The following is a 25,636-nucleotide window of genomic DNA, read 5'->3' as shown; positions in this document are numbered from 1 at the left end:
GCCATGTCTCCAGCTTTATTTCTGAAAAGGACCTTGTTTTCCCAAAGAAAATACAGGTCTGAGCCTTCCCCCGCACCCCTCGCGCTGACACGGCCTCCAACTGCGAGACCTGGAGTGCGTGGGGCTACGTGGCCCCTGGCATCCCACAGGGAGCCCCAGGAGGTGGCACTGGGCTGTCACTGTCACTCCCACACCCACCCGCCTGTGCCCGGTGCCTACCTTGCAGGGTGGTGCTCGAGCATCGCTCCCCGAGTGCGGCGGTACCCAGCCCGGCACGGCCACGCGCCCAGCCCACCAAAGGGGCTGGGATGCTGCCGTGGCCTGATGCTGCCTGGGACGAGGAGCGGGGCGTCCCCTCCCTGTGAGACAGCAGGTCCAGCGTGGCGATGGTGGCAACGTCCCACACGGGCACCCGCAGCGGCTCAGGGTCGCCGGCACCCCCACGGGGCTCCCCTGCACCCTGACGGCAGGTTCCCCCCTCGGGGTCGGCATCCGTCGGAGGGGACGAGGCGGGTGGCAGGGCTGGCACGGAGGAGAGGACAGTCCGACCGGGCAGGTGGCACGGCGCGGCGTCACGGCGCGGCCTCACTCGGCGCTGGTGCGTTCCCGCAGCGCAGGCAGCGTCAGGGTCTCTGGCGCCGACTTCTTGCGGGGCCGAGCTTTGGGGGGGGCGAGGAAGTCGGGGGCTTCGTCGCTGAGGGGGGTGGAAGGGGCGCTGGCGGGGGCCGAGTGCGTGGCCGTGGGCTGCCCCACCTCGCTGACCGAAATGGTGGGGGCCACCGTGCCGATGATCTCGTTGGTGGCCTCCTGCGTCTCCCGCTCGTACCGCCGCACCTCCTCCATCGTCATGCCTGCCGAGCACACGCGGGCTCGCGGCCGCCTCCAGCACGGCCTCGTCCTGCACCCCCCAGCGGCCCCAACCCCATCAGGCGCCAGCCCCGGGCACGGCGTCCCCGCTGAGCTGCACGCGGGGAAGGGGACAAGGGCTGGAGCAGAGGGGACGGGCAGGGAGGGGGCACGCAGGGCAGCGGGCGAAGGCGAGGTGGCAGCAGGACCCTGCAGGGAGGGGATGCACTGGGGGGCCGAGCCATGCCGGGGGGCGCAGCGGTGGCGCAGGGGGGCTCCATGTGCACGGGGGACCACCGGCGTGTGCCGAGGTGGGAACCCAAGGGGACGTACACACAGAGGCCGTCCGGGAGCTAGGGGGGCTGGCTCCCCAGCTTTGGGCTTGCGGCCGCTTGCAGCTGCGTCTCGAAGGCGCAAAGCTCTCCCGGGGACACGTCTGGAAGGCAGAGAGCCGAAATGGCCCCAACGGTGGCCCCAGAGGTGGCCTTTTCGGCTCGCCCGGCCACAGCCACGCTTCGGCCAAGCCTTGCCCAGCGCGATCCTGGGCGTGCAGCGAAGCGGGCAGCGAGCTGGGGGGGGGCAGGCAGGGCGGGCAGGGGGCACAGGGAGCCGGAGGAGCAGCCAGCGAGGTTGGTGGCATTGGGGGTCCCGTGCGCAGGGGCTGGGGGACACCACGGGGACTCACCGCACCACTCGTCCACCCAGGTGAAGGCTTGCCGGTGCCCGATCAGCAGGATGTCCCGGATCACCTGTGACACCGGCCGTCAGCACCCACACCCGCGTGGCCCCCGCCGCCCTTGGCCGCCCTCACCTTGTGCACGAACTGCTCCACGCGCGTCTGCAGCCCCCACACCTCGAACTTGACGGTCACCAGCTTGTAGGAGCACATGATGGGCTTGGTGTGCTGGCGCCAGCCCTCCCGCAGCGGCCCCCGGCCCGTCTTGGCCGAGCTGAAGAACCGGGGGTCCTGGGGCGCAGAGCGGGGCCGTGAGCCGGGGACGGGGGGACCCGGAGCGGGGCACCCCAGGGAGCTCCCCCCCCCAGCCCCGTTACCTCCAGGCTGCGGTAGTAGCGCTCGGGGATCTCGTCGAAGGCGATGTCCAGGAACGAGACCTCGTGGTCGCCCAGGATTTTATCGCTGCGGAAGATCTGGGGTGGGGAGGGAGGGTGAGAGGGGTCGGCACCGGCCGCGTGTGCCCCCCCTCAGTGAGTTTGCCAGGTCTCAGCCGTGCCGCCAGCTCAGGGGGCAGGGAGGGACACGGCCGGTGCCACTCACGTTCTCGCTGTCCCCGCAGTTGTCCTCGTATTTGGTCTCGATGTAGATGGAGAACTTGGGCAGGAAGGAGCACTGCGGGGAGAGCGCCTGGGAGCTGGTCCCCGAGGGACGCCCACCCCGGCGCCCCCTCCCCAGCCACGCGACGGGAAAGGGACCGGGTCCCCCCGTGCCCCCTCCTTACCGTGTACTCTGCAGGGACGCCGCGGCACGCCGGCATCACGGGGTGGCACCGTGGGGGAAAAGAGGGAGAGGTGAGACCAGGACACGGCTGGCCCCGCAGTGCCGTGCGGCCCCGTCCCCGCGCCCGGGTCTCACCCGTGATGGTGTAGGGGTAGTAGTTCCAGGCCTTCTCCGTGATGTAGAAGATGCGGGGGGTCACCGCCCGGGCCCAGCTCGGCAGCTTGCTGTTGCGGGGGAGGGAGGCAGGATACGGCCCAGGAGCATGGCCCTGCCCTGCTGAGCACAGCTCCCGGACCCCCATCGCCTCCCCAGGGACCTCACCCCTTCCCCAGAACCCCTCCACCACCCCAGAACCCCCAGGGACCCCCCATCACCCCAAGACCCTCCCCATCACCCTGGGACCAGGTTCCCATCACGGTCCTGTCCCCCACAGGCACCCCTGGCCCCACTCCCCGAGCAGGATCCGGCCCCACTCGCCACGGCGGCTGCCTCCCTCCCGGCGGCGGGGAGCCGGGCGGTGTTTTTTGATTAATTTTCAGGCGTTATAAATAACATCCCCAGGAGGAGAATTGTGAGTGCCGCAGCTAAAAATATCCCGTCTAACGCCAGCGACTCCCTGGCGGGGGAGCTGCCGGTACACGCTCGGCCGCGCGCCGCAGCTGGCGGCGGGGACACGGGGACAGCAGCGCCGCGTGCCTGCGGCTGCCCGACGGGCACCTGGGGCTGCGCGTGGGGACACGGGGGCACCCCGGGACGGGCAGGGCAGGGCAGCAGCCGGGGGTGTCCCCGCAGAGCCTGGGGCGGTGCAGTGCCGCACCACCCGCGGGACCCATGGAGGGGTGTGTGCCGGGAGGGGGTGCGGCCCCCAAGGATGGGGGCACCCCAGGACATGGGTGCGCACCAGGAGATGTGCACGTCCCTAAGGCGGTTGCAGTCCCCAAAGATGGGTGCAGCCCCCTGGAGATGAGTGCACCCCAGGAGATGGGTGCAGTCCCCAAAGGTGGGTGCAGGGAGATGAGTGCAGGAGATGAGTGCAGTCCCCAAAGGTAGATGCAGCCCCCAGGAGATGCACACACCCCAGGAGATGGGTGCAGGCCCCCAAAGAGATGGGTGCACCCCCGGAGACGGGTGCATCGCTGGAGATAGGTGCAGTCCCTGAAGATGGGTGCAGCCCTCAGGAGATGGATGCAATCCCAAAGATGGGTGCAGCCCCCAGGAGGTGCGCACACCCCAGGAGGTGTGCACACCCCAAATATGAGTGCAGTCCCTGAAGATGGGTGCAGCCCCATGAGATGGGTGCAGTCCCCACGAGATGCTGCACCTCTCAGAGATGGTGGCACCCCTGGGAGATGGGTGCATCCCCCAAAAGGTGGGAGCAGCCCCACTTTGGGAAGGCTGTTCCCTGAGGATTTTGGAAGCAGGGACGGGGTCACACCACTGCCTGCCTGTGCCCCCCAGCACAGCAGCGTCCCCGTGGAGCTGGGGCAGGATGGGACCGCGGGCGGGCGCCTCACCTGGAGAGGTGGACGCGCTTCTCGGTGAACTGGCCGGAGCCGTGGACGGGGTCCTCGTGGGGCTCGTTCTTCACCACCTCCACGCCCTCGCCCTTCTCACTCTCCTGGTGGCTGTGCTTGCTGATGGTGTACAGCTGCCCTACACGGTACTGCAGTGAGCGAGAGGGGAAACTGAGGCACAGAGCAAAGCGGTGCCAGAGCCCGAGCCGTGCAGCAGGCAGGAGTCTCCCCAGGATCCCTGCTCTCATGCCTGGGTGAGAGCCGGATCCTGCCCTTCCCACTGCCCAGGTACCTGCAGCGATTTCCCTGCCTGCCTGCCCGGGCGGGCCAGGGAAAAAAAAAAAAACCATGGCCGTGTGTGCCCGTACTCGGCGGTGCGGCGGCGCAATAACCGCGCTGTTGTTGTGCCGGAGATCCCATCCATCATCCCCGCTGCCGGGCAGGTCTCCTCGCCGCTCCGCCTAACCGCAAACCTTCCCCAGGTGCTGCCACAAACCCGCAGGTGTGGGCGCAGCTGCTGCGAGCCCCTGCTCCCCAGAACGGCCCCACCGATCGCTGCTCCGCCAGCACCCAAACCGCAGCCCTTTGCCCGCCACCTCTGCGCTGCCCCAGGTGTTGTGCCCCGGGGGGGCACCATGCACAGCGATGGGACGTGCTGGGGGTCCCGTGCTCGCACCCCACAACACCGCACAGAGCATCCCGCACCCAACAGCCGTGGCCAAAATGACTTAACGGAGGCACGGTCCTTGCCCCAGAGGGGACGGCAGCGGGGACCGCGGTGTCCCCCAGCCCATCTGCGGGGCAGATCCCCCAGGACCACCACCCAGTGCCCCCCGCACCCCCGGGGGGGGGACACGCACGCACCTCCTCGGTGGTGAGCGGCATGCAGATGCGGTACTCCTTGACGAGCATGGTGGCGGGGTCAGGCGTCGGCGCTGGCGGGGGCGCAGCTCATCCTGGGGGGACACGGGGCGCGCGGTGACAGCGGGCCGCGGGAGCGGACGCCCACGCTGGCACCGCGCCGCGAGCACCGGTGACTTCACGCGCCGTTGCCATGGCAGTGGTGCGAGGTCACCGGTGCGAGGAGCAGCCTGGGCGCACTGGCCACGGGGACACCCCGGCACCCCGGCACCCCGCGGCACGCATTAACCCCTTCCTTGCCGTGCAGACACCCGCAGCCTGGTGCAGCTGTCCTGGAGCACACGTACGTTGTTCTCCCCCCCCCCCCCCCCCCACCCCTCCCAAAAACGGCGCTATCAGTTTGGGGGTGCCACATCCCCATCCTGCCACGCAGACGGCTGTGGGGACAATGGGATGGGTGGGATAAGACCCACGGGGACAGACCCTGACAGAGTCCTGCTCCCACCTGGGTGCCCCCCAGGGAGCACTCACAGCCGTGTCCCCACGGGGTTGGGGCTCTGTGGGGGTCCCTCCCCTGGTGACGCCGGTCCCAGCCGGGGGCACTGCCAGGCTGACCCACTTGCCCCTGGTCCCCACTCCAGCTGGAGCAGCCTTGGGGGGCTCCTGGCCGTGGCCTGCAGCCACAAGGGACACAGAGGGGACACAGAGGGGACACGGCGGGGGTGCGAGCCCCCAGGCAGTCACCTCAAGTGGGGCTCAGACCTGGCCCCCTTGGAGGAGGCTGATGGGGGCTGCCTGGGGGTTGCTTGTCCAGACGGGGACACGGAGGTGTCCCTAGGGCCACAGGGGCACTGAGGGCCACAGGGACATCTCGGGGGGGGTCACAGGGGCTTCCAGCTGGTGGGAAGGGGGCCGGGCGCTGGTGCTGGCTTGCAAGAAGCTAAACGCCCCTCGGCGGGCTCCTCACCCACCGCCAGCGACAGAGGTGGCCCTGGCATGCGGCGCAGCCAACTGAAGGAGGGGACCCCTCCGGGGGCCCCCCCGGGATCCCCAGCCAGCCTGGGGCTGAACCGTGCGCTCCAGCCGGCCCGGGGGTGCGGGAGGGGGGTGCCCGGTGCTCCATCGCCCCCCTCCCCACCGCCCGCCCCGCTCATCCCGGGGCCCCGGCTGCCGGCTCGGCTACCGTGAGGGGGGGGCCCCGGCCCCGGCCCCGGCGCCCCCCGCCCCGGCCGCACTCACCCGGGCCCTCGCCGGTGCCCGCTCCCCGCCGCCGCCGCCGTGCCCCGGCCGCCCCGGGCCGTGCGCAGGAGCTGCCGCCTCCCGCGCCGCCGCTCCGGTGCACACCGACCCCTAGGGGGAGGAATCCGCCGCGCACCGGCACCGGCACCGCTCCTGCACCGGCAACCGCGCCGCACCGGGGCTCCCCACGGCACGGCACGGCACGGCACGGCACGGCACGGCACGGCACGGCACGGCACGGCACGGCGGCTCCCCGTGGCACAGCACGGCAATGGCACAGCACCGGCGCTCCCCGTAGCGCGCTATTTGGGTACCCCATAGCACGGCACGGCACGGCACGGGGCACGGGGGCTCCGCATTAGCACGGCCCGGCCCCGGAGCTGCCCCCAGCACGGTACCGGGGCACCCCATAGCACGGCACGGCCCCGGCGCTCCCTACGCCCACCAGCACTCAGCTGCTCCCGGTGCCACCGCGCGCCCCGGGGCCACGAGACACCCCCAGATCCCTGCGTGGGGCGCAGCGGGCTGGGAGCCCCCCCACACCCCGCACGCCCCCAGCCCACCCGTGGCTGCCTCCCCGCGCCCCAGCCTCACCGTGCCCACCGGCCGCAGCCCCGCCGCGTTACCCGTTACCGGCACCGAGCGCCGCAACTCATCGCCGGTGACGGCCGCCGCGCGCTCCCGCGCCTCTTTCCTCTATGAATTTCAATCAACTCGGGCACTAAAAATAGCTCCGCTCCAGCGCTGGGCAGGGCTGCGCCGGGGTGTGCGGTTTTTTTTCCTTTATTTGCTCAAAAAATTTCTGCCTCGAGAGGCTCCGGCGGCCGAGCGCGGGCCCCACCGGCAGGGCGAAGGTCGCGGTGGCGAGGTGACGGCCACCGTGGGGTTGTGGCACCCGGCTGGGAGGTGGCGGGGACAAGGCGGTGGCACGGCGGTGGCACTGGTGAAGGAGCAGGGGGAGCGCAGCCTGGGGCCAAACACGTGGCTAAAAGCAGCGTGAGGCCTGGGGAGGCAGAACCCGAGGGAGCAGCGTGGGTTGGGGACAGCGCGGAGACACCGTGCCCCGTGGGTGCCTGTCCCCCATGCAGGTGCCCTGCCTGCAGGACATGCCCACACTGCTTTGCGCCCTTCTTCCTGGCGTGGTGGCACCCTGCTGTGCCACCGGCCTCATGGTGGCACCCCTTGGGCGCTGGTGGCACCCCCGTGTCCTCAGGCAGGGGACTCCCCGGTGCCACCACGGTGTGAAACAGCAGGCACGGGCGGGCGGCGCAGCCGCTCCAGCCAGCGTGACCGTGAGCCGTGGGGCTCTCACCCAGGTGACGGTGACAGACCTGTCCCAGGGCTTGGGGACTCTGCTCCCCCCCCCCCAGCAGCCACATTCCTCCCGAACCCGTTCTGCAGGGTCCTGCGATGCCAAGTCAGAAGCATCCGGGTTGTTTTTTTCCTGGTCATGCCCCGTTTAACTCCAGCGGCAATGGGCAGGAGAGAAGAGAAGCTGCTGAAGGCCGGTGTCCCCCTGCCACCGCTGGTGTCCCCCTGCCACCACCCGGCCCCAGGGGGCGACCCAGAACGGCACCCCCCCACCCCCCAGCCAGGGAAAGAAAACAGGGGAAAGAAAGTGGAGGCAGAAACAACTGAAAAATGACCCAATTTAATCCCAAAGCCCCCCCCGCCCCCAGGCCATCGGGATCCCCCCGCACCCTGCTCCCCCCCCCGCCGGCACCCCCAGCACCACCGCTGCCCCCCGGCCCAGGGGGGAGGCCGGGAGGAAGGAGCTCTCCGAGGCGTCCTGCCTCTTCCTCAGCTCCGCGCCCGGCCCCGCGCCCGCCCCGCCACCATCAGGAAGGGGTCCTGATGAAGACCATCTTGGTGGAGTAGACCAGGTCCACAAGGTAGGCGAGGAAGTTGAAGATGGTGAGGAAGGTGACCCCCAGGTGCTTGTTCCAGGAGCAGTTCGCGCCGCAGGGGCTGGGCCGGCTCTTGTTGTTGAAGCTGTAGAAGGGCCAGATGACGATGGCGGTGAGGTACATTACCATGGCCAGCGCGTTGTAGGCCACCAGCACCTTCTCCAGCGGGCAGGGCATGTAGCTGAGGCAGCGGCCGATGGTGAAGATGATGATGAGGAGGGTGACGATGAAGCAGATGGAGTAGACGGCCACGCACCACTGCAGGCCGGGTTGGGAGCCGTAGGAATCCAGCAAGGAGAAGATGAGACACGCCACATAGGCCTCAAACACCTTGAGGAGGCCGGGCACGGTGGAGAGGAAGCTGCTGATGTCCCCCGGCTTGGCGCGGGTGAGCCCCACCTCGAGGGCGTAGGCGAGGAAGCAGAGGCAGGACATGGCCGTGGCGGCCGCCTGGCGCATGCAGGAGCTGCTGCTGCAAGGGCTGGTGATGAAGGCGGAGGGGAACACCACCGAGCTGGTGAAGATCATCAGTGCCGCCAGCATGGAGAAGGCTGAGGTGAAGTCATCCCAGGAGAGAGGCAGCTTGGGGTAGAGCTCCAGCAGCTCCAGCAGGACGATCAGCACCGTCACGATGAAGCAGAAGCACCAGCTGAACATGCACCACGTCCCGTAGGGGGGCCCGAAGTTCCTGGTGGAGGCCACCAGGCTGAAGGAGATGCAGGACAGCAGGATGGCGAAGAGCCGGGCGATGCCCACCCAGGAGGTGACGGCTCGCAGGTTCACCGTCACCAACGCCATGGCCCCGCCGAGCTCCCACGCCGAGCGCCGGGAAGTGGCCGCCGCCGCCTGCCGCTCTTATCTGCGTGCCGGGACCGAGGGGTGGGGCGCGCGGTGGGGAGCCGCCGGCCGCCAGCCCCCGCACATCCCCGGGGGTCCCCGCGCCACAGACCCCGGTCCCCGTCCCCACCACGGCCCCGCACGGCTGCTCGGGGCGGGCGGCGGCGCGGCGGGTGGATCATTAACGCGGGGCCGGCACTGCTGGTGACGGTTCGGGGGGGGGGGCGGGTGCTGGCACCCAGCCCGGGCCCTGCCCTGGGGGTGGGAGGCGCAAAGGGGCCTCTCCCGCACCCCAGCAGCACCCAGGGGGCCCCCACGCCCTGCCGGTGCTGCAGGTGAGGATTTCGGGGTGCTGCACCCTGAAATCCTGGGGGCTCCTTGGAAATGTCCCCATGAAGGGGGGAGGGAGGGGGGCCCGGGGTCCCCACCAGGGGGTGACGCAGCGGGGAGCAGCTGGGTGTAGCCCACACACCTCTGGGTGCTGCCGCCGCTCCCTGTGGGCACGGCCGTGGCCCGATAAGCGGCTCAAAGTCCGGGTGCGCCCGCTGCCGTCACCGGGCTGGGCCGGTGGGGTGACAGCGGGGAGGGGACCCGCGCTCCGCCAGCCCCGCTGCCACCGGCCGCCCGCCCTGCGCCTGGCCAGCTGCCCCCTTGTCACCGCCAGGGACAGCGCCGTGGGAGGGGGTGGCAGGGGGAGGATGACGATGGTGGATGCTGAAGGCTCCGGCTTCACCTTTAATGCCAAGCAGGCTTCGGGGGATCCTGGTGAAGCCCGGTGGCGAGGCTGGGGGTGACTTGGGGACAGGGACACCCTGGGAGCCCCCTCTGCTCACATCCTTGAACCAGCGTGGGCCGAGGGGGGTGCACGGCGTCCCCCTGCACCTGCCGAGGTGTCCGGGGACAGGGGAAGGTGATGCCGGGGGGCGTGGGTCCGTCCCCAGCCGGCAGAGGTGGCACGGGGCAGCACAGTCACTGGTGGGGCAGGGGACGGGCACCGCCACGGGGGCCGGGGTCCCAGGGCTCAGAGGTTGCTGTCGTCCTCGTCCTTGCCCGGCAGCCCGTTGGCGGGGCTCAGCGCCACCCGGTTGCTCTCGTTCAGCCGCCGCACGCGGTAGCTCTCGTAATGCACGTTGTGGGTGATGTCCTTGAGATCCTGCAGGTGGGACCTGCCCGGGGTGGCAGCGAGGAGGAAGGGCACCAAGTCACCGTCACACACCGCCCCCGTAGCTGGGGGTCCCCCCCCCAACCCCACCCTGGGGTGCTCCAGCAGGGTCCTGGGCACCCCCAGCCCCATTCCCCAGCTCACCGGATGAGCAGGTCCCGCAGCATGGGGAACTCGCAGTGCATCGGGTTCTCCACTGCAAGGCAAGACAGAGCAGGCTGTGGGGACGTCCTGGGCCAGCTGGGGGCCACCAGAGCTCGGGCACAGCCCCACGCCGTGGGCAGAGTACCCAACCAGGTAAGGGTGCACCCAGGGGTGCTGCTGCCCTCAAGGCCCCCCTGGTGGCACCCTGGTCCCCCTTGGCTGCCCTTACCTTCGATGATGCCCCACTTGGTCTTGCGGCCCAGCACCCGCCTGCCGTTCACCTGGTGCTCCTGGTCCGCCCCCACCACGGCGAACGGGATCTTCTCCTGCGGGCGCAGGGGTGCACGGTCACCCCGGGGTGCCACCGCGCTCCCCCCAACCCCCAAAACGCCAGCATATCCCGGCCCTCACCCGAATCACGTTGTTGAGCAACCTGTCATCCGGGTCCTCGTCAAAGTCCTCCTGCGGGTACACGCTGATGGCGTGGGCCTTCAGGTCCTGCTGGATCTGCGGGGCACGGGGTGTGAGATGGTGCTGGGCTGAGCTTGGGGGGGGTGTCAGGACCAGGAGCCCCCCGGGGGTGCCCTCACCCGTTGCTTGAACTCTGCCCGCTCCTCCAGGGTGAGCGTGTCGGCTTTGGCGATCACCGGCACCACGTTGACGATCTTGCTGAGCCTCCGCATGAACTCCAGGTCGAGGGGCCTCAGCCTGATAGGGATGTCTGTCACCCTGCTGCCCCTCCAGCAGCACCCATGGGTGCCAGCAGGGGTGGGGGCACCGCGGTGGTACTCACCAGTGGCCTGTGGGGGGGACAAAGTACACGCAGCCATGGACCCTGGTGTCCGGGATCTTCCTCTTACGGGTGATGAGGATCTCCTCGCGCAGGTACCTCTCGTACTGCTCGTTGATGTACTTGATGATGGGGTCCCAGCTGGTGATGAAGGGATGGCATCAGAGAGCCCCGCGGGGGCTCAACCTCTCCCAAAATGCTGCCACCCCCCACCCCCGGCTGCGCCCTACCAGTTCTCGTTGTTGATCTGGTCCCCGAATCCCGGCGTGTCCGTCACCGTCAGCTTCATCTTCACACCCTTCTCCTCGATGACTACGGGGCACGTGGGGTCAGCGGGGTCCACACATTGAGGAGGCTTCCCCTGCTTCTCCCCAGGGTTTGAGGGACACGACCGCATCGGTGGCCTTACCATGGGTGACCGACTGCAGCTGCACCGTCTTTGGGATGCGCTCCTCCTGGCCGGGCTGCGAGGCTTTGCGGCTCACTTTGGACTTGAAGAGGGTGTTCACCATCGTGGACTTCCCCAGCCCGCTCTGCCCTGCGGGGACACCAGCAGCTCCGCTTTGTCCCCTCTGACGGTATTTATAACCCCTCTCCCTATGATAACGCCTCGGTACCCATTTAGGAGCATCCCAGTCCTGCAGGACCAAGGTTGGGATGAGTTGCCCAGCTCCTGGTGCCGCGGGAAGCATCACCACCGTATCACGCTACGGGATTCATCCTTCCCCAATTTATTGTTAAAAGCCTGCTTTTTCCCATCCTCCCCCCACACAGTGGCATCACATTTCCAGCCACCAGCCCCGCGAGCGCTCACCGACGACCATGATGTTGAACTCGAAGCCCGTCTTCATGGTCTTGACCCTCATCTGGTCGAGCACGGCTTCGATCCCCACGTAGCCGAAGAGCTCATGCGCCCCCTTGCCGGGCGCAGCGCCGGGGGGCAGCTCCTCGAGCATGGCCGGCGCCTCCATGCTGCTCTCCTGTGGCTCCAGGCTGCTCCCTGCGCGGGGGCGAACGCGGGGTGAGCCCAGGGCTGCTGAGGAGCAGGGACGTCCCCAAACACCGTCCTCAGCTTGCTCCCGTGCCCGTTAGGACACCCGGGCTGGCTGCTGCTCGCCCCACTGCCGTTACCCCAGCAGCAGCTGTGCCGGCGGGCACGCAGCCCCGGCGCATTCCTGGCAGCTGGCGAGGCAAAGCTCGGCAACGGGGCGCACCGCCCCCCCGGCACCACGGGCAGAGGGGACGTGGGCGTCCCTTAGCGGCATCACTGGGGCGACTCTGCCCCTGTGTGGACCACCGAGCACCCGTATCCGCCCGAGTCCTCCACGATGCCACCCGCAGCTCGGCAAGCGATGGTGTCACTAGCACCGGCACCCAGTCCCAGCCACCAGCATCCTTCATTGTCACCCCGTGCCATGGCCAGCGGGCACCTCGTGGTGCAGCCCTGGTGTGCACCGGGGGGCTCCGGGCACAGCATCGGACCCTGCTTTGCACCAGGCACCTGTAACCCAGGAGGGGAGCACAGGCGGTGGCACCGCCATGGGGGCCAGCACCAAGATGCCCCCAGCCCCGAGAGAGTGAAGGGTGGCAGTGCCACCGCGGTGCCACCGGGTACCAGCTGGACCAGAGCTGCCGGGCGTGCAGCCAGAGCCCCTCGCCTTCCGCCCACCCCAGCCCTTTGTGTGGCAGCTTCAAGGGGCCCCCGAGCCCTCCTCCTCCTCCTCCTCCTCCCTCCCAGCACGGCCATTGTTCGGGTCCTACCTCCGAGACGCGACGTCCCCGCTCAGCGCCCCGCTCCCACGCAGCTGACTGGGGACGGGGAGGGGGGGGACCGTGGGTGTCCCCGTCCCCTGGCCGCTGCCGCGCCGCAGCCCGGTCCTGTCCCCTCCGGGGCTCAATCGCGGGCTGGCGCCCGGCTGCGCTCGCACATGCCCAGCATGGCAATAACCCTGCCTCCCCCGCCCCCCGCCCATGCACCGAGTTTGCCCATTCTGAGCTCAGCCTCCAACACAGCCAGCAGCAACGGGGACCCCGGCATGGCGACGCCCCCACCCCCAAACGGCACCCTGAGCACCCACGGCGTGGGTGGCCCCTGAGCACCCCCAACAGCCCCGTGGCACCCAGGGCTGTCCCCGGGGCACCCACCTGGCACCGGGCGGTGGTGGGGGAAGCACCGGAGACCCCCACGCCCGGCGCTGCCCACCCCGCTGCCGCAGTGCCCCACGGCGCCTGCGTCCCCCAGCCCACGCCGCAGCCTCCCCGCCTGGCACATATGTGCCAGCCATCTCTTGGCGTTGGCGAGGCTCGAGCAGCAGCTTGCCGCCGGCCCAAGCTGCCGACGCAGCCACGTGCCATGTGTCCTGGGGACAGGGACCCGCAGGGCCTGCCCCGGCAGTACCGGGAGGCAGATGGAGCGATGCGCTCAGTGCTGTGCGTCCCGGGGAGGGGGGACCGGGTGCCCCGTGCCCACCAGTGGGCACGAGCCCACCTTGCTGGGAGGTGCGGGATCAGCCGCTGTGGCTGCCAGGATGCAGCCGGTGACCGGGAAGGCGGCAGGGATGGGGACAGCAGCGCTGCATGGCCTGGCGAGCAGCCAGGCTGGGAGCAGGGGGGGAGCACCCCAGGGTGCTGCGCACACCATCCTCCCGGGGGGAGATTTTCTCTCTCCAAACCTGGCATGGCCCAGCTCCCATCCGCCCACAGCACCCCAGCGCCCTTGGCTGCATTGGCTGGGGCTTTCCTCGGAAATGTCAAAACAGCCCGGGACTTCCTGGTGACAGCCGTGACACCCAGCTGGCGGGGGGGGGGGGGGGGGGGGGACGGGCGGCAGGGTGCTGCCCGCAGCAGCGCCTGCTCCCGTGGGTGCTTGGAGCGAGCTGGGGGGGGCTCGTCCTGCCCTGCCCCCCAACCCACCTCAGCACCATGCGGTGCCAGGACCCCCACCTGCCCCCACCCTGTCCCCAAGGTTGCCAGGACAGATCCGGAACCAAGCGACGCAGCCACTGCCTGCAGCCACCCCAGTGGTGCCCCCACCCCCAGTCCCCAAGCCACAACCAGGAGGACGAGTGCCACCCGCTCGCAACCACCCCGAGCTCAGCGTGGGCAGGAGGAGCTGGGCCAGCCCTGAGCATCCCGCGTGTCCCCACCTCACCTCTGCTCCCCCAAGCAGGGGACACCCCCGGCGCCCCACAAAGCTTTCCCACCTCCACACGAGCCGCCACCCATCGCCAACCCAGGGGGCCCGGCCACCGCAGGCAGGGCGCAGCGCCTGCACCCTTGGCTCCCGGGGCTGCGATACCCACACAGGGGCTGCCAGCACGGCTGTCACCTCCTGCCCCACGCCGTGCCGTGCCGGCGGCAGCGCCGAGCAGACACAAACAGCCGGAGGGGTGCGGGTGGAGCCACGCGGAGCTGCTGGGTGCTGCACCCACAGCCCCCCGGCAGGGCGCCAGCCCCCCGGTGCCGCAGGCGACCCCGCCGCCCTCCGCCAGAAACCGCGGCCGAGAGCGCGGCGGCCGGGCGGCCCATGTGGGGCCATTAGGGAGCTCTTCATTATCTCTTCATGTGGCCCAGGATAATGGCTCCCTGTAGACGGACCTGTTCCAGGGCTCATTTAGGATGGTTTATTTTCCAGGCAGGGACAAGTAAGCCTGGGTCCGTGGTATCCCGGAATGGTTTAATTACTGATGCGGGGTTAATCGGCACATTGGCCGGAGAAGCCTGTAATAAGCTCACAGGGGTGGAGGGTGGCGGGAGGCGGCGATGGGAAAGGAGCTGAGCATCACTGGGCGCGGGGAGCGCGGCCGAAAGGCTCGCAGGATGCGGCCGCAGTGAGCCAGCCCCTGTGGTGCGGGGATGGAGGGTTTTGGGGTGCAGACCCCCCGCCCCTTACAAGAGCCCGTGGTGGCCGTGCCATGGTGACAGTGCCCACCATGCCACCGCTGGTCCTCACCCAGCCGAACGTGACCCAGAAACACCGCTCCCACTGCCATGCAGGACCTGAGGGGACAGCGGTGACCAGCCCTGTCCGCGGCCGGACCCGGAGCCGGGCTGGCCGTGGAGCTGCACTGGGCCGGGTGCCGCGCGCCCACTGCAAGCAGAAGAGGAAGTGAGACCATGGGGCCCTGCTGCAGTGACAGGGACCAAAACCCTGCCGTGACACCGAGCACCCTGCCCACCACGCATACGGGAACTGGGGCGCTCGCCCTGCCCCAGCACCCCGCGCCCGCCGGCCTCCCTGCGCGCCTCCGTCCGCCCCTACCTCGGCTCCGGCCGTGCCGCTGCACCACGAGCTGGTCACCAGGGCCGAATGGCTCCTGGGGTGCAAGGCAGGAGGGAGGCTGCAGCCCACGGCTCCTCCTCCGCTCCTCCTCCTCCTCCTCCTCGCCTCGGGGCCCTGCGTGGGTGATTGGGGCGCTCGGTGTGGAAGTGAAACACGGCGGCTGTGGAAGTGAAGCTCAGCGCTTCCCGAAAAGGAGAGCGGGCCCGAGCACACCACCAGCAGCCCCCAACACCCAGGGCAAACTGTGGCTGCGTGCACCCATGGGTGCCACTGGCTCAGGCCCTGGTGTCCCCCGGGAGAGGAACTGCCCCTTCCCCACCTCTTCCCAGCACAGGAGCCTCTGTCCCGGTGCCGGTGCCCACACGCTGCCCTCCGGCTTGCGCCCGCTCCGCAGCCTGGCCCAGCCAGGCCCAGCTCGGCCGTCCCGTCACCAGCGCCCCGACCCTGCTGTGTCCCCCCCAGCTCAGGTCCAGCCGGGCTGGCTCGGCCACGGGCATTGCTGCGGGATGATTCACTGCAGCCCGGAGCAGATGTATGGATGCCTTCGCGAGCGTTAGTACTTAGAGCCCCGGCGACGGCGGCTTTCAAGGCACCTGAGCGAGACAGGCAATGATCCCCAGGCATGTAAACAGGCGGCCCCGGCGGCTGCGGCCGTGCCCTGGCCACCCCGGCGTCCTCCCTCCATCCCCGGGGCCGCGCCGTGCTCGGGGACGGACGCCTGGGCAGGCGGCGGTGGGAGGCAGCGCCAGGGACGCGGCCGTGCCCCGCGCCTGGGGGCCCCGTGCTGCCACCGCCGTGAGGGGACACTTGGCACTGCGGGGCCCTGCCTGTGGTGGCACGGGGCCACGGGCACGTCCCACATCCCATGGGTGACACCAAGAGCCACGAGCTGCAGCCTGGGCACGTGGGCATTGAGCACCACACCGCTGGCACGGATGAAGCCACCGGTGCAGGGACAGCCTAGGGACGGGAGCGGTGGCTTGGGGACCCCAGGAGGGTCCGCTGGGGCTCTGCCGGGGGGGCCCCGCGGCCCCGCTTCCTCCCCACCCTTCCCGGGGCGCGGGTGGTGCGAGCATGTCAAAGCAGACCTTGGCCCCCCGCCACCTCCTCCGCCCCCGGGCCGCTGCGGGAAGGGAGGCAACAGGATCTGTCCCCGTGCCAAGGCGAGGAGGGATGAGGAGGGAAGAAAGCGCTGGACGCGGGACAAGATCGCAGCGATACGAGGCACGAGCACGGCCCCGGCGCTTGGCGCTGTGGCGGATGCAGCACATGTGTCCCGACCTGTCTCCCCGCACCGGGGAAAACAATTAGTGCCGGGGGGTGGCGCGGAAAGCTCGCCAGGCACCCCGGGGCCGGGCGGGACGGGAGCGCTGCCAGCACCGTGCTCGGCTCTGTGCCGTGCGGCCCCCCTGCCACGCGCCGTGCTGAGCCGTGCCAGGTTGAGCCCCGAAGCACCCGGCCCCGCAGCACTGGGCACTGAGAAGGATGCAGGTGGGGACTGGTGACAGTGGCAGTGTCCCCAGCGGGTGCTTCAGGGCCAGCCTGGCACTGCCATGGCCACGTCTCCAGCACCAGCCGGGGTGGCTTGAGGTGGCACCAGCACCGGGGCACACAGCGCACCACGGGGCTCACCGACAGCAAGGGGTCCCAGTGGGGATGGGAGAGAGGGACAGAGGGGAGCAAGTCCTACCGTGCTCTGGCGTCCCTGGGGTGCAGCAGCCGTCTGCAGCCTCACTGGGCCCCTGCGGCCCCTCTGAGCTGGCACTGGAGGCCTTCCCCATGGGGGGACTGGTGCCACCGCCATCCCTTGGTGCTGCTGGGGTCCCCGACATCAGCACCAGCCCCCCGAGGAAGGTGGGCTGGGAGCTCACTTGCACAGTCTGTGGCTGGGACACCAGCTTGAAGGGGGCTGCCTGGGGGGGCAGCAGCAGGGACAGAGCCTCGCCGGGGTCGGTGGCCATGGTGGCAGCAAGGGTGGTGTCCCCTGGGCCCCGGGGGGGCGGGCGGGCCAGGCGGGGGCTGGCGCTGAGACAGACCCTGAGCTGCGTCCGGGGCAGCCCCGGGGCCATCTCGGTGGGTGAAGAGGAGGAAGAGGGGGAGGAAGGCCGGCGGGCACGGGGCTGGGCGGTGGGGCTGCGGGCACCCCACGGCAGCGGGGGGCGCGAGGCCGATGGGGGGACCCCCGGCTCCTCGGCGATGTGCAGGTCCAGCGCCGGCAGCGAGCCGTGGCCGGTGGCCACGTGGAGGGGACGCTCCGGCTCCGCCGGGAAGACGCTGCTGTGGGACGGCACCTTCTTCAGGCCGGGGCTGGTGGCCGGGGGGGCACCTGGCGGCTGGGAGGGCGCAGGGCTCTCCAGGCTGGAGGAGGAGCTGCGCAGGCTCTCGCCATCGCTGCCCGGCCCCGGGCGGGTCTGGAAGGAGGCGACGCGGGCAATGCCGCTGCCGCCGGGGCCCTGGCTGGCGGCGAGGCTGGTGCTGAGCCGGCTCCGCAGCAGCGGGCTGTGGGACGGGCTAGGGCCGGTGCCCATGCGGGGCGCGGGGCTGGGCTGCAGCAACCGGTGGCTCTCGATGGCACCCGAGGGCAATGGGGTTGCAGCAGGGGAGCCGGGCACCTCGTCCACATCCTCTGTGTCCTCTGCCTCAAACGACTTCTTGAGCGCTGGGTGAGAGAGAGAGAGAGAGAGAGGTGGTATGAGAGTGGCACCCGATGGCACCCGGCATTGTCAGAGCCACGGCCGAGCCTGGAGCTCATCAGACACCCCCTACCCCATGCACCCGGAGTCTCCCGCCGTGCAGCCGGGTGCCAAAGAGCCGTTTGTGAGCCCGGCCCGGATGGGAAACCGGATCGCTGCCACCGGCCCCACGGCATTGTTCTCCCCGGCTTATCTGCGGGCCGGCCGGCCAGTGCCGCTGCCTCCCCGGCTCCCCCGTGCAGCACACTGCCCGCTTTATTCCCCTGTAAGGGATCCGGCCCCTGCGTAACCAGATCCCCGCCGGACCCTCTCGTCCTGCATCCATCAGGAGCACAGCTCCAGCTGCGGGCACCAGTGCTGAGGATCCCTGCCGTGTTCCAGGGCATTAACCCTGAAGCCTACCGATGGTGAGGCAGGCCAGTGCTATCGCTACGTGCAGCGGTAACGTTACAGGGCACGTGCTCAGCCTCTGCGGACCGCGACAGCCCTGCCAAGGGCTCTTCCGCTCCCCCACGAGCAGCTCGCGGGAGGGTTCACAGCTCTAACTGCAACCACCAGCCCACGCCGTGTCCCCGGGGCTCCTGTCAGTGCAAACGTGCCTCCCGCTTCCCCTGCACGCCCCCCGCCCACTCGCAGCCCTTTGGGCATCGCAGCGCCTGGCTGCGGAGCAAAGCCGCCTGCCACGGGGCGTTTGGCAGTGGCGGGGGGGCGAGCTGGGGCCCAGGTCGGGCATCCCACTCCCCCAGGGGCAGCGATCCCTCATGGCCCGGCCAGGCACCGCCGCGGTGGGTCTGAGCAGCCGGGACCCCCATGAAGCCCCCGCGGGCAGGAAGCGCCTTCGCGGGGCGGCCGCCCCCTCCCTCCCTCCCTTCCTCCCTTCCTCCCTTTTCCCTCTCTCGGCAGCGCGGGGCCCCCCGGGAGCCGTGTTCCTGCCAGATCTGCCGAAGCGGCACCGTTTGGTGCCGGCTCCCCACGGAGAGCTCCCACTGAGAGCTGCCCGCGGTGGGGAGCCCCACGCGGCGCCCCGTCCTCCCCGCCGTGCTGGCACGAGCACCGGCGTGAGGCCGCCCTCAGCCTCCTCTTCCTCAGCCTCATCCGCTGCCCGGCTTGGCCGTGGCCCCATCAGTGCCGGGGGCAGTGGGGTGATGGGGTGGGGGCGATGGGGTGGGGGCGATGGGGACCTGGCCAGGGGGCGATGGGGCTGGGCTGGGTCTCGCTGCCCCGTCCCCTCCTCAGGTCACTGGCCCCGTGCCCGGGGCTGGGCAGAGGTCAGGGGCCGGGGCGCGGGTGATGCTAATAACAGCTCTCCGCCGGGCAGGTATTTCCCAGGCAGCCAGGCTGCCGGGGGCGGTGGGGACACGGGGGCGATGGGGACACGGGGGGGGGGGGGGGCGGCTCCCCCCACTCTGCGCTGCTCTCCACCGCCGCAGCCCGGGTGTACCCCAAATCACCTCCTTTTACCCCAAATCTTCCCCAGCCCTGAGCCACCCTCGCCATCCTCTGCCCGGCCGCGGTGCCCGGAGCCAGGGGCAGGGCGGGGGCGGCGGAGCAGCCCCGGGGGGGGGGGTCGGGGTAGGTGCTCGCATTCCTCCCCGGCGAGGGCAGCAGCAGCCCCAGCGTCAGGTTTCGCCGCCCGCTCCTCCCCACCCTGCCCCTTCCCAAGCCCCTGCCCCGACCCGCGGCGGCCTCCGGCGAGCAGCGAGGGAGGATTTGGGGCCGAAAGAAAAAAAGGAAAAAAAAAAAAAAAAAAAAAGAGGAAAAAAAAAAAAAGGAAAGAAAAAAGGAAAGGAAAAAAAAAAAAAAAAGGAAAAAAAACTTCTCGGTGCTATCGGGCTCCCCGTGCCCGGCCCCACTGAGCAGCGACGGGTGGGAGCGCAACGCGGGACGCGGCGTGCACGCGTGGGGGGCGCACACGCACCCCCCCCGTATGTGTGTATGTACCTACACACGTGCATGCACACACACACACATATACATGTGTACACACACACACACACACATGTACACACACACACACCCGCGCACCCCTTCCCGGACCGAGCCCAGCCCCGCGCACCCACCCGTGAGCGCAGCCCCGCGTGGGGTCTGGGGGGCAGCGGGGTCCCGGGGGAGGATCTGGGGGGGCTTGGGGGGGGGGGGGGGGTCCCGGCCTCACCTTCGAAGTCGGAGAGGATCCCGTCCAGGTGCTCCTTGACCGAGAGCCGGGCCATGGGCGCGGGGGGCCGCGGGGCCGCGCCGCATGGGAACCGGAGCGGAACCGGAGCGGAACCGGAGCGGAACCGGAGCGGAGCGGCGGAGCCCGGTCCGGGACGGCGGCGGCTGCCCCGGGCTGTGCAGGCGAGCAGGCGAAGGAGGAGGGGAAAGGAGCGGGAGGAGGGGAGGGCTGCAGGGGGCGGGGGCGGCGGGGGGAGGCGCTGCCCGCGCCCCCGCCCCGGCCGGATCCCCCCACCCGGTTCCCCGGGCCCGGCCTGGGGGGCTCCGGTGGTCCCAACCCCGCCAGCCCCTTCCCCGTGGCTGCTGTCCCCACCCCACGCTGCCGGACCCCTGCCATCCCCACGGCCGCCCTGGGATGCTGCAGCCCCTCGCCTCCACGGATGGGGGGTCACCCGTGGGTGCAGGAGGAGGACGGGACCCCCCCCCGCCACCCACGTGGTGGGAGTGCAGAGTGGTGGCCAGAGCTGGGGACCCCCACACCTGGCTCTGCAGCACCCACGCAAAGGGGTCACCAAGCGGCCCTGCCCCACGCTGCTCCCTTCCAGGGATGCTCCCAGCATCCGCCTTGGCGCTGCTCGACGTGGGGGTCCCGGGTGGGCTGGGGTCCCGGGTGGGCTGTGCACCACAGGCCCAGGGATTTCCTGCTTGGAGCAAGAGGAGGAAAACGTGGTGGTGCAGGCAGGGCCGCCTCTTGTCACCTCCTCGCTGGGCGTGTGGGTGTCCACTGGGCGTTACCGTCCCCTGTCCTGCATCCCGGAGCATCCCCGGGGACCGGCCACAGGGACCCGCGCTCCCCATGAGCATTCCGGGGTGCAGCCCATGGTGGGTCCCAAGGGGCAGCACCGATGGGCGAGGGGCTGCCCCCCCATAGCCTTGCGGGATGCTCGAGGGGGGCACCAAGGGTTAAGCCGCCCCCTCCCGTCCCCAGTCCCAGCGAGGGAAATTGGCAGCAGATGTGGAAGGGAAGGAGCTGGAAATCCCTTCTCCAAACACGGGTCCCGCAGCGCCAGCCCTGCTCCTCACCACCCTCCAGCTGCCCGGCCGAGAGTAAACACCCGGCTGCTGCAGCGCATTCCTGCGCTGGGCCCGGGCTGGGGGCTGCGGCCCCGCGCCCCCGTCCCCACGGGGAGCCTGTGGGTGCAGCCCGGGTGCCGTGTCCTCACCCAGGGGTGCAGGACACGGCCGCGGTGTGGTCCCGGCTGCATTCGGGGGCTTTCGGAGGTGCCCGCTGGCTCCCCAGGGAAGGGTCTGGACGGCGCTGCGGTGTGCTCCGCGAGGCCGGGGTGATTTATGGCACTGCCTTCGCCCGTGGAGCTGAGCCAGTGCTGGGCTCGATGTGCCCAACCCGAGGAAGGCAGCGGCGGAGTGGCCGCAGGGCCGGCACCGTGGCCACGGTCGGGTCACGGCGCGTGGGTCGGGGCTCCCGGCGCACCCATGGCAGGACCAGAAGGGCCGGAGCGCGGCGGCGGCGGTGCGAGGAGCGTTGCAGAAGCTGCCGAGTGGCCCCAAGGAGTTTTGGAGCCGCGACAGCTCCGCAAAGCCATAAACCTATTGAAAGTGTGTTTGTTTAAACGCACTTCTGTTTTTTTAAGAGCTCTTCAAAGCTCCCCGGGGTGGGCTGGGGTGGCCCACAGCCGCTGGGCGCTGCCGACATCCAGAAGAGCTCGAGTGCTTCAGCATGCTTCACAGCCGCTGCAAACATTTAGAAGGCATTTCACAGGTGAAGAAGGGTTTTAGAGGAGTTTTGGAGCTGCTTTCAGCTCCACAAAGCTGCGCGGAGCAGCACGGAGCTGTTCCAGAGCCGCTCACACCTTTTCAGTGCCCTTTGGAGGAGGTTTCGAACCACTCAGAGAAGTTTATGGCCATCATTGAGAAATTTTAATGCTGTTGAGAGGGATCTTAGAAGGGTTTGGAGGCAATTTAGGGGCCTCACAGAGGGCTTCAGAGCACTTGAGACATCTCAGAGCCATTCAGAAGAGGCTTGGAGTGCTATAGAACTGCTTTTTTTTTTTTTTTTTTTTTTTTTTTAATGCATTTTGAGCTATTTCAAGGGGTTGTAAAAGTTTGAGGAGCTCAAGAGCTACTTCGAGCCGCTCCAAGCAGTTTTAGCTCCTCGGTGCCTTTCAGGGCTGGTTGGAGGAGGCTCTTGGAGCAATTCAAGTGCTTCAGCACTGCCCCGAGCTCCGTCCTTGCAGCGTTTTGGGCTGTTCAGAGGTATTTTAGGGCTCCTTGAAGCGACTCCATGCCGCGCAGAGCTGTTTACTCACCAGATTTCTAGAGCAGCCTCCAGCTGGCCAAGCTCAAGCTTTTTTTTGGAGGCATTTTAAAGGACTTTCTAGAGGTGCTTAGAGAAATCCTAGCATCCATTTGAGCTGTTTGGAGGGTTGCAGATCGCTCCGTGGCTCTCCAGAGGTGTTTGAGGGATGCTCCGAGCGGTTTTGTTGCTGCTCGGAGCAGTTTGGAGCAGGATGGAGCGGTTTGCAGTGAGCTGGGTGCTGTGCTGGGGCTGCTCGGAGGCGTTTCGCAGCATTCAGAGGCACTCAGAGCTCTTTGCAGCAGCTTCGAGTGCTCCAGGGCTGCTTGGGTGAGTTTGCAGCACTACGGGGCTGCTTTCAACGCTCTGGAGTCGTTCAGAGGGGATTTGCACGTTGGAGCCCTTTGGGGCAGCTCACAGAAGCTCGGCCTCCCTCCCGGGGCCCGTCCTCCCCCTCCCCGGCCCCTTTCTGCCTCCCACGGCCTCCCCCCGGGGCAGGGGCACTTCCACCGCCGCTGGCCCCAAGGCGCAGGGCGACCTCCCAGAGCTGCTGGAAAGAAGGGCAGGGGGCAGGAATGGTAACAGCTTTTAATCAGACAAGAATCGATACATCATTTAAGACAATACTGTTTTTGCCTCTTTTGGGACTTCCTTCACATACCGGCGGGGAAAGAGGAACATTTTTGGGAAGTACAGTTTTTTTGTGTTTTTTTTTTTTTTTTTTTTCATAGGGACTTTAAAGCATGGTGAATGTGCAAGTCAGTGCTTTGTTTGCTTAAAACTTTTTCCCGGTGCTTATTTACAGTTACAGTACCTCTTTGTGAGCGACAGGAAAAAAGACGATTGTATTAACTGGGGATCCGTGATCCCAAGTCGAGAAAGGCAGATCTCCGATATTTATATATTTATACATATATATATATATAATGCTTTTGTGTATACACAGATACATTTCTCTCTTCTTTAAAGTATTAAAAAAATGATCAACCTTCATTCTATAAAAATACCTACTCTACAAGATAGAAAAATTTCCCTCTCCAAGTATACACTGATTTACACCCAAAGCTTCTCTGGAAATGTACATTACGTGGCTTCCTCCCGCAGGCCGGGCACGGCGTGGTGTCCGCGGCGAAGAGGCGCAGGAGGGCTCGGCGCGGGGCCGGCGGCAGGGGGGACGTGGCTCTGGGGAGCAGCAAAGCCTCCGGGGACCCGGCCCGGGCTAAGGCTGCGGCATCTGCCACCGCTCCTGGCTCGTCGTGCCCTCGGGGCGAAGCCCACCCGCCGGCTGCTCTAACAACACGCCAGCGCAGAAGGAGACGCGGTGCGTGCTTGGCGCTGCCACGCTCGGAAGCATTTTGGGGAGGAGAAGACATCCCCCCCCCCCTCAAACCAGCGGCCTAGAGATCGCCGTGGCTTCTGTTTTCGGACCGCTCTGGCATTTCTAAACCCTGACAAGCAGGAGAAAGAAGCACTGCTTTGGGCCCGATGTACTAACAGAAGGCAGATCCTTGGCGGCCCGCTGGCTGCCTCCTCCTGGGAGCAGCGAGGAGCAGGTCGGGGTGAGCGGCTGCCCCCCACGGCCATGCCACGGCCGCCTGCGCCAGCGCACCAAGAGCTGTCCGGTGTAAACATGGCTTTTGTTTCCCAGGGAGCTGCTGTTTTATTCTCTGGCCAGAGGCCTCCACTACCCAGCGGACTGATGGCGCCGTGGGCTGAGAAATCGGAGCGGCCGCCTCGTCCCAGGGCGAGGAGCAGTGGCTGGAGCGGGCTCTCCCTCCAGGACTGTCACCGGCAGAGCCCTGCTCCAGGCTGGGGCCCCTGGGAGGCCACGGGGAGAGCTCAGCCCTCGCGCGGTGGTCGCAGCCTTTCCCCCGGCGCCTGCAGGTGGGACAGGCAGCGCTGCTGTGCCCGCAGCTGGGGCGGAGGGGACGGCTCTTCCCCAGCTCAGCGGACACGCAGGCACATGGGGGAGCGTGGTCGCTCTGCCGGGTCGCACGCCGGGGCCGTGAGCGCAGAGGGAAAAGAGCCACAGACAGCAAAAATAAATAAGGAGGCAGGTGACAAACTGCACCCACGCCCTGCGCCAAGGACGGCCGCCCCCCTGCCTCTTTCTGCCACCAGCGAGCGAGCGAGCAGCCAGCTAGCTCTCTGCACGTGACCCGTTCCCAAGCAAAAGCAGCAGGGCAAGGATTAACTGCGCCAGCTGGATGAGGACATTTGCATTAAGTTAATTAAAAAAAAAATTCTACAAGTCCAGGACAAGTTTCCCTCTTTCCCAGATCTGCCCCAGTGAGTGAGTGTGTCACGGACACTTTGGCAAAGCAGATACTCGGGCTGGACAGGGCAGCAAGGGAAAACGTCAGCTCCAGCGCTTCCTTCTCCATCCCGTGACCCTGCAGTTCGGAGAAACCCCCTCCTTACACCCTCGTGTCGGCCCCGTGTGTCAGAGGGTCTGCCACCACCGTCGGGACAGTTCCCACCAGGCGCGGCCGCCGGCCAGCTCTGCTGGTAGCGGGGCTGGTACAGGTCCTCCTCGCGGCTGTCCGTTGCCTGCGCTTCTTCTCCAGGTTCCCTTTCACCCCTCAAAACCAGGAGGGTTTCAAAATAACGGAGTCAGACCACAAAGCCTTGCTGCTGGTTTTCTGTTTCCCCGGTCCGCTGGCTGGCTCACCCACTGACCCGACGCGATGCTTCCTTGTGCCTTCATCAAGAGCAAAGACGTTTCAAGTCCCTCTTTCTCCTCTCAGAGCACCAAATCCACACCCATCAAAGAGTGCACAGCCCGCGGCTCTCGGCCGCCCTTACTTCACTTCCAGGATGGAGGGGTTTGTCTCCATGATGGCCACGATGATCCTGTCGATGTAGTCCTGCAGGCGGAAGTTGATCTCCTCTTGCTTTTGAATCGCTTCCATGAGCTGCGAAGGGAGAGAGAGAGGGAGAAGCGGTCACCGTGGGGACAGCAGCAGGGTTCCTTGCTGCATGGCCACACCTTGCCCTCGAGCAGACATCAGGCAGAAGGTTCCCCCTTCCTTCTCCCCCCTCCAAGGAGTCTCCCCGACAGATGCTCCCAGGCTCCCCAAACCCTGCACGTGGGGCTTGGCCGAAAAGCCAGAGGCCCCAGGCAGACGTGCTCGTTTCTCTGGGGCTGCCCCCAGCCCTCCCCTCCCCTGGAGCTGGCCCAACAGGAGGAGATGCCCTCAGCCACTGGCCCTGCTCACCTCCGTCTCTCTTTCAAGTTCTCAGCCAGACGGGAGAAAGCAAGGAGCGCCGCACCTCCCTCTGGCCCCCAGAACATCCCTGTGTTTTCCCTACACGCCCTCAGGGTTCAAAAGATTGAATTCTGGCACTTGTGTGGGCTCTCCCACAAGTGTCTGGGTGCAGCCACTGGAGCAGAGACAGCATGTGCCACAGCAGAAGTGAAGATCCAAGCTGTCCAG

The 25,636-nt window shown here is 68.1% G+C and overlaps 4 protein-coding genes across 11 annotated transcripts in view; all 4 read right to left on the bottom strand.

The window, feature by feature from the left end:
* Position 1: 1 nt before the first annotated feature.
* On the bottom strand, positions 2 to 6,650 carry LOC106033347 (cytoplasmic phosphatidylinositol transfer protein 1-like). Of its 4 annotated transcripts, none has more exons than XM_048060114.2 (10): positions 6,511 to 6,650; positions 4,681 to 4,772; positions 3,817 to 3,965; positions 2,438 to 2,526; positions 2,304 to 2,311; positions 2,123 to 2,194; positions 1,900 to 1,995; positions 1,658 to 1,813; positions 1,532 to 1,595; positions 2 to 851 (listed from the first exon to the last, which is right to left on the bottom strand). In XM_048060114.2, exons 2-10 carry the CDS (start codon positions 4,726 to 4,728, stop codon positions 586 to 588), a joined length of 948 nt encoding a protein of 315 aa, XP_047916071.1. In that variant the 5' UTR covers positions 4,729 to 4,772; positions 6,511 to 6,650; the 3' UTR covers positions 2 to 585. The 4 variants fall into 4 exon arrangements, with proteins under 4 accessions (XP_047916071.1, XP_066833695.1, XP_066833694.1 ...); XM_066977594.1 differs by having other exon boundaries at positions 6,550 to 6,570; XM_066977593.1 differs by lacking the exon at positions 6,511 to 6,650 and adding an exon at positions 5,917 to 6,077.
* Positions 6,651 to 7,595: 945 nt separating this feature from the next.
* Positions 7,596 to 9,215, bottom strand: LOC106033391 (myeloid-associated differentiation marker-like). The gene has a single exon (XM_013176827.3). It carries the CDS (start codon positions 8,619 to 8,621, stop codon positions 7,755 to 7,757), a length of 867 nt encoding a protein of 288 aa, XP_013032281.1. The 5' UTR covers positions 8,622 to 9,215; the 3' UTR covers positions 7,596 to 7,754.
* A 324-nt stretch (positions 9,216 to 9,539) lies between these two features.
* SEPTIN12 (septin-12) lies at positions 9,540 to 20,097 on the bottom strand. 3 transcript variants are annotated; one of them, XM_066977582.1, is made up of 12 exons: positions 19,887 to 20,097; positions 16,729 to 17,697; positions 15,018 to 15,152; positions 11,571 to 11,756; positions 11,166 to 11,294; positions 10,987 to 11,068; positions 10,760 to 10,897; positions 10,557 to 10,674; positions 10,378 to 10,473; positions 10,196 to 10,292; positions 9,967 to 10,018; positions 9,540 to 9,826 (listed from the first exon to the last, which is right to left on the bottom strand). In XM_066977582.1, exons 1-12 carry the CDS (start codon positions 19,939 to 19,941, stop codon positions 9,682 to 9,684), a joined length of 2,202 nt encoding a protein of 733 aa, XP_066833683.1. In that variant the 5' UTR covers positions 19,942 to 20,097; the 3' UTR covers positions 9,540 to 9,681. The 3 variants fall into 3 exon arrangements, with proteins under 3 accessions (XP_066833683.1, XP_066833684.1, XP_047916051.1); XM_066977583.1 differs by lacking the exon at positions 15,018 to 15,152 and having other exon boundaries at positions 19,887 to 20,096; XM_048060094.2 differs by lacking the exons at positions 15,018 to 15,152; positions 16,729 to 17,697; positions 19,887 to 20,097 and adding an exon at positions 12,518 to 13,516.
* Positions 20,098 to 22,769: 2,672 nt separating this feature from the next.
* RAB11FIP3 (RAB11 family interacting protein 3) overlaps positions 22,770 to 25,636 on the bottom strand; it is a 72,833-nt gene continuing 69,966 nt past the window's right edge. For all 3 annotated transcript variants that reach the window (XM_048059939.2, XM_048059946.2, XM_048059952.2), the window contains one exon: positions 22,770 to 25,114. In XM_048059939.2, the coding sequence (XP_047915896.2) occupies positions 25,001 to 25,114 (114 nt within the window). In that variant the 3' untranslated portion in view covers positions 22,770 to 25,000. The remainder of the gene's footprint in view (positions 25,115 to 25,636) is intronic.

The sequence above is a fragment of the Anser cygnoides genome, chromosome 15 (genome assembly GCF_040182565.1).
Source record: "Anser cygnoides isolate HZ-2024a breed goose chromosome 15, Taihu_goose_T2T_genome, whole genome shotgun sequence".
NCBI classification, from domain to species: Eukaryota; Metazoa; Chordata; class Aves; order Anseriformes; family Anatidae; genus Anser; species Anser cygnoides.
This window is presented reverse-complemented; position numbering and strand designations above follow the sequence as displayed.

Bases quoted from the DNA above. Each gene is read 5' to 3' on its own strand.
- SEPTIN12 (XM_066977582.1), bottom strand. From the start codon at position 19,941: ATGGCCCGGCTCTCGGTCAAGGAGCACCTGGACGGGATCCTCTCCGAC. The intron at 11,069-11,165 runs GTAAGGCCACCG...CGTGCCCCGTAG, and splicing joins GCTGCAGTCGGTCACCCATG to TCATCGAGGAGAAGGGTGTG. The intron at 9,827-9,966 runs GTGAGCTGGGGA...CACCCCGGGCAG, and splicing joins CTGCGGGACCTGCTCATCCG to GTCCCACCTGCAGGATCTCA.
- LOC106033391 (XM_013176827.3), bottom strand. From the start codon at position 8,621: ATGGCGTTGGTGACGGTGAACCTGCGAGCCGTCACCTCCTGGGTGGGC.
- LOC106033347 (XM_048060114.2), bottom strand. From the start codon at position 4,728: ATGCTCGTCAAGGAGTACCGCATCTGCATGCCGCTCACCACCGAGGAG. The intron at 2,527-3,816 runs GTGAGGCGCCCG...CCCCCGCAACAG, and splicing joins AAGCGCGTCCACCTCTCCAG to CAAGCTGCCGAGCTGGGCCC. The intron at 1,596-1,657 runs GTGAGGGCGGCC...CCGGTGTCACAG, and splicing joins TGGAGCAGTTCGTGCACAAG to GTGATCCGGGACATCCTGCT.